The following is a 12942-nucleotide window of genomic DNA, read 5'->3' on the forward strand; positions in this document are numbered from 1 at the left end:
AGTTTTCTGGATTCAGTTTGGTTTAGAAAGGACCTCTCAGAAGCTTTCAATACTTCAATATCCGAATATCTGTACTATATCTGAGTTGAGGCAGGTAATATACAGTCTCTGTTTTCTGCATTTGTGTATCTGAATGTTACAATGCCATCTTTTGACTAGGAAGAAGTACTATTTAATCCTAGAATTGCTGACTTACAAATTATATTCTATAAGAGTTCCTAAATCCTTTATGGACTGTAATGTTGAGGAATCATTCATATTCCCTTTTCATTGTTCTATTTTCTACCAACTGTTTTGCTGACATGGCCTCTATCCACTTTAAGATACTCTCAAGTCTTCCTTCACCTTTTGGCTTTTACCTGTCCTCTTTGCTCAACTTTAAAGGAAGGTGTGTAGACATATATAAAATTTTAATTTCTGCACTCCTCTCTTAATTTTCTACTCTGAAATACGGTGGAGAGCTGGAAGAAAGACAGAAGAAAAGGGCATAGATAATCCACATTGGGTGGACAATCAAAAGCTGACAGCAGGATAGTCTGAAGATGATTCCCTGGCTTGGAATTTCTCAGGATCGCTCTTTCTCTTTCTGATACAATATTCAAATATTAAAATGCTCTGAAAGTCCAGGTTGAAAATACTGCTATAAATTCAAATTATTTAGGGATCTGCCTGAAATAGTGTGAATGAAGCCTTCCCAAAAGCAGAAACGGGATTTTGATTCTGGATCTTATTTTATTGTTCTAGGTTTACTTGAACTTGAAGGAAAGAAAAAAAAATGTCTCCACTTCTGAGAAGCATCTGTGACATCACTGAAATTTTCAATCAGTATGTCTCTCATGATTGTGATGGAGCAGCATTAACTAAGAAAGACCTGAAGAACCTCCTTGAAAGGGAATTTGGAGCTGTGCTTCGGGTAAGAACTAACAAGAAAATGAGATCTATTGACTTGAGGCTATGAGATTTACTCTCAGAGGAGACCAGAGCAAGGAATGGTGGTTTTATATTCATTTTACACCACAACAGGTCTACACTACATCCCCCATTCATTTCTGAGTCAAAAGGTACTTACTTGACATTGTAGTCTGAATAATAAAGTATTTCATGTACTTGATGGCATGGCCATGTGAATGAGCTCTTCATGGGACATTACCACAAAAGATGTCAAATCACACTAGACTTGGAGGAACTTAAATTTGTTTCCAAATTTCAAAACTGAGATCAGCCTGATCTCTACTAAAATGGTGCTACCCGTAAATGTTTTGTTCGGTTTTCTAATATGGAATAGAAACCAAATCAAGAATACTGGCTGCTTCAGACAGAAATGGCTACTGCAAATCCTCATAAATTTCTATTGTATCTCTCTCAAGGATGAGTTCATTCTTTCTCAATTAAAGCGAACTTGTGTTATTCTTTCTTGATGTTGAGTAGCTTTGTTAATTTTACACACAAGTTCACGATGCTGTTTTGAATCTTCACCTCAGGCTCTGCCTCTAAGGTGCGTAGGCTTACCTGCTATTCTACTTTGTGTCTCTCTTCCTGCATCCTTAGGTTTGATCAGCACTAAATTACGAGATGTAAAAATTTCAAACGAATATATGCTTTAAAGTGAGGGTTCACATTTTACATGGGGACAAAACTTGATACACACTGGACATTTTTCTAATTGCTCTGAATGTCTCTTGAATGTCAGCATAGCATAAAATATATCATGTGTGAATATAATTTTACCACCTGTAAATAGTGCATTGTAAAATTTTTGTTTTCACCATTTTTATAGAGACCACATGACCCTAAGACGGTAGATCTGATCCTGGAACTTCTGGATCGTGACAGTAATGGGCGTGTCGATTTCAACGAATTCCTCCTATTTGTTTTCAAAGTGGCTCAAGCTTGTTACTATGCTCTCGGCCAGGCCACGGGACTGGATGAGGAGAAGCGAGCCCGGTGTGACGGAAAGGAGAGCCTGTTACAAGATCGCAGGCAAGAAGAAGACCAAAGGAGATTCGAGCCCCGGGACAGACAACTGGAAGAAGAACCTGGGCAACGACGCAGGCAGAAGAGGCAGGAACAGGAGAGGGAGCTAGCTGAGGGAGAGGAGCAAAGTGAGAAACAAGAGCGACTTGAACAGCGCGACAGGCAGCGCCGCGACGAGGAGCTGTGGCGGCAAAGGCAAGAATGGCAAGAACGGGAAGAGCGCCGTGCAGAGGAAGAGCAGCTGCAGAGTTGCAAAGGTCACGAAACTGAGGAGTTTCCAGACGAAGAGCAACTGCGAAGGCGGGAGCTGCTGGAGCTGAGGAGGAAGGGCCGCGAGGAGAAACAGCAGCAAAGGCGAGAGCGGCAAGACAGAGTGTTCCAGGAGGAAGAAGAGAAAGAGTGGAGGAAGCGCGAGAGAGTGCTCCGGCAGGAAGAAGAGAAGTTGCAGGAAGAGGAGCCGCAGCGGCAAAGAGAGCTCCAGGAGGAAGAAGAGGAGCTATGGAAGCTGGAGCGGCAAGAGCTGAAGAGGGAGCGCCAGGAGGAAGAGCAGCAGCAGCAAAGGCTGAGGCGCGAGCAGCAACTAAGGCGCAAGCAGGAGGAGGAGAGGCGCGAGCAGCAGGAGGAGAGGCGCGAGCAGCAGGAGGAGAGGCGCGAGCAGCAGCTGAGGCGCGAGCAGGAGGAGAGGCGCGAGCAGCAGCTGAGGCGCGAGCAGGAGGAGAGGCGCGAGCAGCAGGAGGAGAGGCGCGAGCAGGAGGAGGAGAGGCGCGAGCAGGAGGAGGAGAGGCGCGAGCAGGAGGAGGAGAGGCGCGAGCAGCAGCTGAGGCGCGAGCAGGAGGAGGAGAGGCGCCAGCAGCAGCTGAGGCGCGAGCAGGAGGAGGAGAGGCACGAGCAGGAGAGGCGCGAGCAGCGGCTGAAGCGCAAGCAGGAGGAGAGGCGCGATTGGCTGAAGCGCGAGGAGGAGACGGAGAGGCACGAGCAGGAGAGGCACGAGCAGGAGAGGCACGAGCAGGAGAGGCACGAGCAGGAGAGGCACGAGCAGGAGAGGCACGAGCAGGAGAGGCACGAGCAGGAGAGGCGCGAGCAGCGGCTGAAGCGCGAGCAGGAGGAGAGGCGCGATTGGCTGAAGCGCGAGGAGGAGACGGAGAGGCACGAGCAGGAGAGGCGCAAGCAGCAGCTGAAGCGCGACCAGGAGGAGAGGCGCGAACGTTGGCTGAAGCTCGAGGAGGAGGAGAGGCGCGAGCAGCAACTAAGGCGGGAGCAGGAGGAGAGGCGCGAGCAGCGGCTGAAGCGCCAGGAGGAGGAAGAGAGGCTCCAGCAGCGGTTGAGGAGCGAGCAACAACTAAGACGCGAGCAGGAGGAGAGGCGCGAGCAGCTGCTGAAGCGCGAGGAGGAGAAGAGGCTCGAGCAGGAGAGGCGAGAGCAGCGGCTGAAGCGCGAGCAGGAGGAGAGGCGCGATCAGCTGCTGAAGCGCGAGGAGGAGAGGCGCCAGCAGCGGCTGAAGCGCGAGCAGGAAGAGAGGCTCGAGCAGCGACTGAAGCGCGAGGAGGTGGAGAGACTCGAGCAGGAGGAGAGGCGCGAGCAGCGGCTGAAGCGCGAGGAGCCGGAGGAAGAGAGGCGCCAGCAGCTGCTGAAGAGCGAGGAGCAGGAGGAGAGGCGCCAGCAGCAACTAAGGCGCGAGCAGCAGGAAAGGCGCGAGCAGCGGCTGAAGCGCGAGGAGGAGGAAGAGAGGCTCGAGCAGCGGCTGAAGCGCGAGCGTGAGGAAGAGAGGCGCGAGCAGCGGCTGAGGCGCGAGCAGGAGCTAGCTGAGGAGGAGCAGGAACAGGCCCGGGAGCGGATTAAGAGCCGCATCCCGAAGTGGCAGTGGCAGCTAGAAAGCGAGGCCGACGCACGGCAAAGCAAAGTCTACTCGAGGCCCCGCAAGCAGGAAGGGCAGAGGCGCCGCCAAGAGCAGGAAGAAAAGAGGCGGCGCCGGGAGAGTGAGCTGCAATGGCAGGAGGAGGAAGAGGAGCAGCGCCGGGACTTCACATGGCAGTGGCAGGCGGAGGAAAAGAGCGAGAGGGGCCGTCAGAGGCTGTCGGTCAGGCCCCCATTGCGGGAGCAGCGGGAGAGGCAGCTGAGGGCCGAGGAGCGCCAGCAGCGGGAACAACGGTTTCTCCCGGAGGAGGAGGAGAAGGAGCAGCGGCGCCGCCAGCGACGCGAGAGGGAGAAAGAGCTGCAGTTCCTGGAGGAAGAGGAGCAGCTCCAGCGGCGGGAGCGTGCCCAACAGCTCCAGGAGGAGGACGGCCTCCAGGAGGATCAGGAGAGGAGGCGAAGCCAGGAGCAGCGCCGCGACCAAAAATGGAGGTGGCAACTAGAAGAAGAAAGGAAGAGACGCCGCCACACGCTGTACGCCAAGCCAGCCCTACGAGAGCAGCTGAGGAAGGAACAGCAGCTGCTGCAGGAGGAGGAGGAGGAGCTGCAGAGAGAGGAGCGCGAGAAGAGAAGGCGCCAGGAACAGGAGAGACAATACCGCGAGGAAGAGCAGCTGCAGCAGGAGGAAGAGCAGCTGCTGAGAGAGGAACGGGAGAAAAGAAGACGCCAGGAGCGGGAAAGGCAATATCGGGAGGATAAGAAGCTGCAGCAGGAGGAAGAGCAGCTGCTGGGAGAGGAACCGGAGAAGAGAAGGCGCCAGGAGCGGGAGAAAAAATACCGCGAGGAAGAGGAGTTGCAGCAGGAGGAAGAGCAGCTGCTGAGAGAGGAACGGGAGAAGAGAAGGCGCCAGGAGTGGGAGAGGCGGTACCGCAAAAAAGACGAGCTGCAGCAGGAGGAAGAGCATCTGCTGAGAGAGGAACGGGAGAAGAGAAGGCGCCAGGAGTGGGAGAGGCAGTACCGCAAAAAAGACGAGCTGCAGCAGGAAGAAGAGCAGCTGCTGAGAGAGGAACGGGAGAAAAGAAGACGCCAGGAGCGGGAGAGGCAATATTGGGAGGAAGAGGAGCTGCAGCAGGAGGAAGAGCAGCTGCTGGGAGAGGAACGGGAGAAGAGAAGGCGCCAGGAGCTGGAGAGGCAATATCGGAAGGAAGAGGAGCTGCAGCAGGAGGAAGAGCAGCTGCTGAGAGAGGAACGGGAGAAGAGAAGGCGCCAGGAGCTGGAGAGGCAATATCGGGAGGAAGAGGAGCTGCAGCAGGAGGAAGAGCAGCTGCTGAGAGAGGAACAGGAGAAAACAAGGCGCCAGGAGCGGGAGAGGCAGTATCGGGAGGAGGAAGAGCTTCAGCGCCAGGAAAGGAAGCAGCGATACCGGGATGAGGATCAGCGCAGTGATCTGAAATGGCAGTGGGAACCAGAAAAAGAAAATGCAGTTCGTGATAACAAGGTTTACTGCAAAGGTAGAGAGAATGAACAGTTCCGGCAGTTGGAAGATTCCCAGGTGCGCGACAGACAATCCCAGCAAGATCTGCAGCACCTGCTGGATGAACAGCAAGAACGAGATCGTGAGCAAGAGAGGAGGCGCTGGCAGCAGCGCGACAGGCATTTCCCAGAGGAAGAACAGCTGGAGCGAGAAGAGCAAAAGGAAGCCAAAAGGCGCGACAGGAAGTCCCAAGAGGAAAAGCAGTTGCTGAGAGAGGAAAGAGAAGAGAAGAGACGCCGTCAAGAGACAGACAGAAAATTCCGCGAGGAGGAACAGCTGCTCCAGGAAAGGGAGGAACAGCAGCTGCGCCGCCAAGAGCGTGACAGAAAATTCCGCGAAGAGGAACTGCGCCGTCAGGAACAAGGGAGAAAATTCCTCGAGGAGGAACAGCGGCTGCGCCGCCAGGAACGGGAGAGAAAATTCCTTAAGGAGGAACAGCAGCTGCGCCGCCAGGAGCGCGAGCAACAGCTGCGTCAGGACCGCGACAGAAAATTCCGCGAGGAGGAACAGCAGCTGAGCCGCCAAGAGCGTGACAGAAAATTCCGTGAAGAGGAACAGCAGGTGCGCCGCCAGGAACGAGAGAGAAAATTCCTGGAGGAGGAACAGCAGCTGCGCCAGGAGCGCGACAGAAAATTCCGCGAAGAGGAACAGCTGCTCCAGGAAAGGGAAGAACAGCAGCTGCGCCGCCAAGAGCGTGACAGAAAATTCCTGGAGGAGGAACAACAGCTGCGCCGCCAAGAGCGTGACAGAAAATTCCGCGAAGAGGAACTGCGCAGTCAGGAACCAGAGAGAAAATTCCTCGAGGAGGAACAGCAGCTGCACCGCCAGCGACGGCAGAGAAAATTCCTCCAGGAGGAACAGCAGCTGCGCCGCCAGGAGCGCGAGCAACAGCCGCGTCAGGACCGCGACAGAAAATTCCGCGAGGAGGAACAGCTGCGCCAGGAGAGGGAGGAACAGCAGCTGAGCCGCCAAGAGCGTGACAGAAAATTCCGTTTAGAGGAACAGAAAGTGCGCCGCCAAGAACAAGAGAGAAAATTCATGGAGGACGAACAGCAGCTGCGCCTCCAGGAGGGCCAACAACAGCTGCGCCAGGAGCGCGACAGAAAATTCCGCGAAGAGGAACAGCTGCTCCAGGAAAGGGAAGAACAGCAGCTGCACCGCCAAGAGCGTGACAGAAAATTCCTCGAGGAGAAACCGCAGCTGCGCCGCCAGGAGCGCGAACAACAGCTCCGCCACGACCGCGACAGAAAATTCCGTGAAGAGGAACAGCTGCTCCAGGAAGGGGAGGAACAGCAGCTGCGCCGCCAAGAGCGTGACAGAAAATTTCGCGAAGAGGAACAGCAGCTCCGCCGTCAGGAACGAGAGAGAAAATTTCTCCAGGAGGAACAGCAGCTGCGCCGCCAGGAACTGGAGAGAAAATTCCGTGAGGAGGAACAGCTGCGCCAAGAAACGGAGCAAGAGCAGCTGCGCCGCCAAGAACGCTACAGAAAATTCCTAGAGGAAGAGCAGCTCCCTCAGGAAAGGGAAGAACAGCAGCTGCGCCGCCAGGAGCGCGACAGAAAATTCCGCGAGGAGGAACAGCTCCGCCAGGAGAGGGAGGAACAGCAGCTGCGCAGCCAAGAGTCTGACAGAAAATTCCGCGAGGAGGAACAGCTACGCCAGGAGAGGGAAGAACAGCAGCTGCGCCCCCAACAGCGTGACGGAAAGTATCGCTGGGAAGAAGAGCAGCTCCAACTTGAGGAACAAGAGCAGAGGCTGCGGCAGGAGCGAGACCGGCAGTACCGGGCGGAGGAGCAGTTTGCCACGCAGGAGAAGAGTCGTCGTGAGGAACAAGAACTATGGCAAGAAGAGGAGCAGAAACGTCGCCAGGAACGGGAAAGGAAATTACGGGAAGAACACATCCGCCGCCAGCAGAAGGAGGAACAGAGGCGCCGCCAAGTCGAGGAGATACAATCCCAAGAAGGGAAGGGCCATGGGCGGCTTCTGGAGCCCGGCACTCATCAGTTTGCCAGTGTCCCAGTGCGCTCCAGCCCTCTCTATGAGTACATCCAAGAGCAGAGATCTCAATACCGCCCTTAAGTGATGTTGCCAATATCTTGACACCTGCCAAAGCTTCGAGCACGGGAAAATGAGAAACACTGGGTACCAAGTGATAACTCAGATGTTTCTGGTTGTGGGAAAACTCTCTGATATTAGAATGTCTTTTCTTCCAAAATCTTAAACTACGCTCATTTTATGCACTTTGTACTTCTGCTTTTTATTCTTCCTCAAGTAGTTCTTTACTGCAAGATGTCTTTCTTTTGCTCTTTGATGCAGATGTGGTGTGCATTTAAAAAAACATATAAATCATTTAATTTAAGAAATTTTGTTTGAGGAACATATTCATTTATTGCTTTCAGAAGTAACAAGAGTAATAGGATGATTTGAGATTCTAAACAATGGGTCGGTTTGTTTAATGACTGACCCATCTTGTGGAAAGTGCAGATACTTTTAATGTTCAAGTTGCTATTTCTTCTTGAACCTAAATTGATCATTGCCTCCAAACAGCATTTCATCTTTTGTGACATAATTAGCACAAATTCCAGGTAACTAAATTTTTATAACCCTTGAAAAGTGCAGGGGGAGTGACCTCTGCATAAAAACTTCCTGTAAAATCAGCCCATTACTGGAAGAAATATCTGTTAAGAATAGGTTTAGCTTTGAAGATTTAGAATTTAAATTAGATTTTTTTTAAACTCAACTCCACTTAAACACATAATCTCATGAAGAAATAATGAGGTGTTTCTCAAACAACTTCAGAGTTCAAATTTTAAAACTATGTCTGTTGTAGTCTATAGTGTTCATTCTACTTCCCCAAGTTTTGATGAGTTTCAGAATATTATGAACCTTTGTTAATTTTAGCTTGTTAGAAGGAAGCTGCTCAGAATCCCATAAACATCTGTCTTACTCTAGGGCCAATAAGAGATCACATAGAGCATGTTGGGGGTGTAAAAGGGAAAAATGTGTGAACATAGGGGCAAATTTCTAGAGGCCCTTTGACAAGACCCATTTGCCCACAATCATTTGAGGCCTATTGATAATACCTTAGATATATTCTTGTTGAAATAATTGGACTGTGAAAAATTAATAATAAATGTTTGGCAAGTAACTACTTTTGTCTGTTTTAACTCTGTGTCAATCATAACAAGATCTCATTGTCTGGAAACTAACACAAGTTCCCAATCACATAAGGGCATTTTGTTACTTATCTATGTCCAAATACGAAAAAAGAGGGGAGAGAATTCTTTGTTTTGCCCCAACCTTTTTTTTTTTTTTTTTTTTTTTTTTTTTTTTGCAGTTGGGCTGAACTCTATTTCCATCCCCACACTGAGATTGCCTTCCAGAGTGTTTTTGTTCTTGACCCCACAGCTTTCTATGCCATTTCTTGCAGCGACTCACTGGTCATGACAAATACTGGTGCTCCCAATATTTGTTAATATTTCCTTTAGAGAATGCAGCAGCTTCTTAGTCTCTGATGTCTGATGAGCCAATGATAGAAAATGGCCTGAAACTTCAGATCAGCACTATAAAAACTGTAGATGTCCTGTTAATTTAAGCAACATAATCCATGAGGTGACTGAGTCAGAAGGTACTTAATAGTAATCAGGCTGAAGTATCAAATTATTATCTTGTTAGATAATAATTTATTAGATAATAATAAACACGCCTGTGCTGCCTGCTGGATTCTTATTTTTAGTATTCACAGTTTACTAACTAGAAATAAGCCCAAGAAGGCCCTGATCAAAACAACGTCATTTCTAAGATCATGATGAGAAGATGCCCTAAAGTTATAGTCACTCAACATTTTGATCAGTGGTGGAGACAAGCTAAGCTTATGGCTCCTGAGTATCATTCTGATAGAGTAAGATGGCATTTTCTTCAAGAAGCACAGCTTCTCTCTCTCTCACTTTAACAAATGGCAGATGCCCACCAAAGACATAACCTGGGAATCCCCTGACATTGTCTTGGAATTTCATCTCTTTCAAATGATTTCTAACTGCAAAACTATTTTTCCCCTAAAGTATACTCTTTTTCTTACTTAAGGACCTTCAAAGAAATTCTGGAAGAGCTTCACTGACTTTCCTCAGGACCCTCTATGGGTGCTCATTCAAGAGCCTCCTTATAAATGCCCAACCTCAGGATACCACTGAAATATACACTTCATCAGCTAAGCTACAGTTTAACAATGATAATTATGGTAAAAATAAGCAAAGCCCTGGGGACTTGTAGCACCTTACAAGAAGGTAAAGCCAATTTCCAAAGAAGAAAGTATTGTTTCATCACAATTATAATAACATGTAGTTTAAAAAAAAAAACGTGTCAGCCAGCCCATGCCCTCTAGCTGTTATTTTAGCATGCTGGCAGGAGAACATGCAGGCCAAGCCTCCTGCTCCACCTGAATAATACACATGCATTTTCAGAACCTGGAGGCTGTTGGGCAATTGCCTACTTAATTATAAACTGGGAACTCTATTAGCATCACTTAGGCTGCTGCTGGGAAACGCGATCAAGAGTTTAATATGCAGTGATAGAAAAGCTGCTCTCTATGTGTTGTGACCTCCCAACCCCCACAGAGGTTCACGTGTTGAAGTCTTAACCCTCAGTACCTCAGAATGTAATCATATTTGAAGATATGGTATTTATAGAGGTAATTAAATTAAAATGAGGTTATTAGTTTGGGCCCTAATCCAATATGACTGATGCCCTTATAAGAAGATGAAATTTGGACACAAACATGGACAGAGAGAAGATGATGTTAAGATACAGGGAGAAGATGGGCATCGACAAGCTAAGGATATAATCCTAGAACAGGTCCTTCCCTCATGGCCCTCTCAAGAAACCAGCTCAGGCAACACCTTGATCTTGGACTTCTAGATCCCAGAATTGTGAGAAAATAAATTTCTGTTGTTCAAGCCACCTAGTCTATGGTACCTTGCTATGACAGCCCTAGCAAACTAATACAACATGTATCAGTAAGATAGCATTATGTTGCTAGGTAAGCCTATCTGTATCATGATGATCATTATCCTTTGACATTTTGCAAGCAGGTTCTGGTTGCTCAAATATAAATCGTTTTCCCATTAAATCTGCCATAATTTATATGGTAGAGTAGAAAGAATGCTACAAGGAATCAAAAGCCTTGGGTTTATTCATTTATTCACTCAATAAGTATTTATTGAGCTCCTGCTATGTGCCAGGCATTGTTCCAGGCAGTATACATACAGTGGCTTGTTTCTTCACTTTACTATCTGTATGTCCTTGTCCAAGCCACTTAAGGTTTCTGGGCCTTCATTATTTTGTATTTAAAACTATGAGGCTGGAATAGCTATCACCGAGGTTATTCTCAGGACTGAAAATAAAATTATTTTAATACCAGCATTCAGCTTGTTCAATAGAAACTCTCAAAGAAACTCAAATAATGCCTAACATCAACTTCTACCTTTAGCTAACACACACAAAAAAAGGAAAAAATAAATGACTGATGAAAGTGATTATCAGAGCCTAGTTCCAGCTTCAAAGATCTTCCCTTCCTGCCCAATCACCTCTGAACTTCCCTCCATTTGTCTCCCAAACCCCTTCCCAGAGCCCCCTCCTATCATCCCACATTTATTCACTGAGGGAAAATACCCTAAACCTACCCCATTTTCTTTGACCCTGGTACTACTAAAGATCATTGTCCCTCTATTTATGAACTTGACATATACATTTAATTATTCTCTTTCTTTTCTGAAGAGAAAACTAAACTGAGTTCTAGAATTGGGTCCCACTCAAACTAAAATTCAGTAGTCAGTACTTAAGTACTGTAAGTACCCACCTCTGCTCCATCTTCTGCACTAATTGCACATTGCCAATATTTGCATTGTCATGGTAATTATAAGTTTTTTCAGCAAGTATACTCTGTCAAATATTATAATCTATGCAATATGTAATAAGCACTTTTCCCTTGTTAGTAAAGAGCTGACAGTCACATGCCATGATCTGAAACTAACCCAAAAGATAGATTTTTGAGCAGGTTATCATTTTCTGAACCCTTAAAACATCCATGACAAGAATTCAAATAACAAAAGATTTTAAAAATCTGATTTGTCACCACTCTTCTTTTAAAAAAAATTGTGTGGCAATTTCTGCAAGAAAAAATCCAAGATTTTCAGTTTGGAATTTAAGGCCCTCCACCATTTAGTGTCAATCCACCTTTTAAACCCTGGCTCCCATGATAACTTCTGCAGCCAAGAATGTGCTCAAACCAGACTAGTCTATTTGTTGTCATTATGATGCCTTATGATTGTCTTTACTTCAAGGACATATTGGCATACTTTTATCTATTTGAAGTGCTTCTCTCCTTCCTGGGTATCTGGACAATTTCTATGCAGTTTATAAGACCTAGGCTGAGTCCCACCTCCTCCCTAAAAGCTTTCCCTAATCACTCTGACACACAATGATCTCTCTCTTCATTGAGATTCTAAGACAAACATCTATTATCTTCACTACTCATTAATTGGTTACAATATTTTGCCTTAGTTGGCTTTATACTTTTTTTTATTTCAATAAGTTTTTGGGAAACAGTTGGTGTTACTAGTTGGAGTTTTGTTCTTGCTGCCCAGGCTGGAGTGCAACGGCATGGTCTGCGTTCACTGCAACCTCCGCCTCCCAGGTTCAAGCGATTCTCCTGTCTCAGCCTCTCGAGTAGCTGAGATTATAGGAGCCCACCATGCCCAGCTAATTTTTGTATTTTTAGTAGAGATGGGGTTTCATCATATTGATCAGGCTGGTCTGAAACACCTGACCTCAGGTGATCCGCCTGCCTCAGCCTCCCAATGTGCTGGGATTACAGGCGTGAGCCACCATGCCTGGCTGAAGCTTTCCTAACTTCATGCTAAAATATGACTCAAGGACTCATGAGAATTAGATGCACAATGCAGACACTCAATAGATACATATTAAATGAGTGAACTAATATATCCTTTATAGCTCTTTTCTGTTGAGGGCCTCTATTGCCTATCTGTGAAATATGCAGCCCTCCCTTCTGAATATTGAATCCCTAAGTCCTTTCTTGTATCTTGAAAATTCCTCAACCTTGGGCATTACTGAGGCATTATTTCTTCTCCATCTATTTAAGTTCTACCTGGGAATTACAGTGAGTGCTGGTCTTAGCATCTGTCCGTGCCCCTTAGTGGGATGACAATGCAGGCATAGGTGGAGGGAAAGATGAGTTCTTGTCCCATGTATTGTTGGGGTGTGGGTGCAGTGAGAAACAGAAGTGAGATTTTAACTCCAGGTTGTGGCTGGTTTTCTCATGCACTTGAGTTCAAATGCAATTCATTACTATGAGGATTATTTTCCTTATGAAAGCCTCCTTTTCTGGTATATATATGTCAATTTTATTCCTCCTATTAACATTACTTTGAGCCTATTTCTTATGAAATAATAACCTTGGTCTTATGCTAAGAGTACACTTGCCTCCCTTTTTCCCTGGAGCACCTTACAAAATGTCTTCACATTTGCTTTTTTTTTTTTTTCTTTTACAGGGTCTCGCTTTGTCACCC

The 12942-nt window shown here is 47.5% G+C and overlaps 1 protein-coding gene across 1 annotated transcript; it reads left to right on the forward strand.

The window, feature by feature from the left end:
* Positions 1-775: 775 nt before the first annotated feature.
* Positions 776-12267, forward strand: TCHH (trichohyalin). The gene is made up of 2 exons (XM_055110218.2): positions 776-913; positions 1778-12267. The coding sequence occupies exons 1-2, from the start codon at positions 776-778 to the stop codon at positions 7436-7438; spliced, it is 5799 nt and encodes a 1932-aa protein (XP_054966193.1). The 3' UTR covers positions 7439-12267.
* Positions 12268-12942: the final 675 nt, after the last annotated feature.

The sequence above is a fragment of the Pan paniscus genome, chromosome 1 (genome assembly GCF_029289425.2).
Source record: "Pan paniscus chromosome 1, NHGRI_mPanPan1-v2.0_pri, whole genome shotgun sequence".
NCBI lineage: Eukaryota > Metazoa > Chordata > Mammalia > Primates > Hominidae > Pan > Pan paniscus.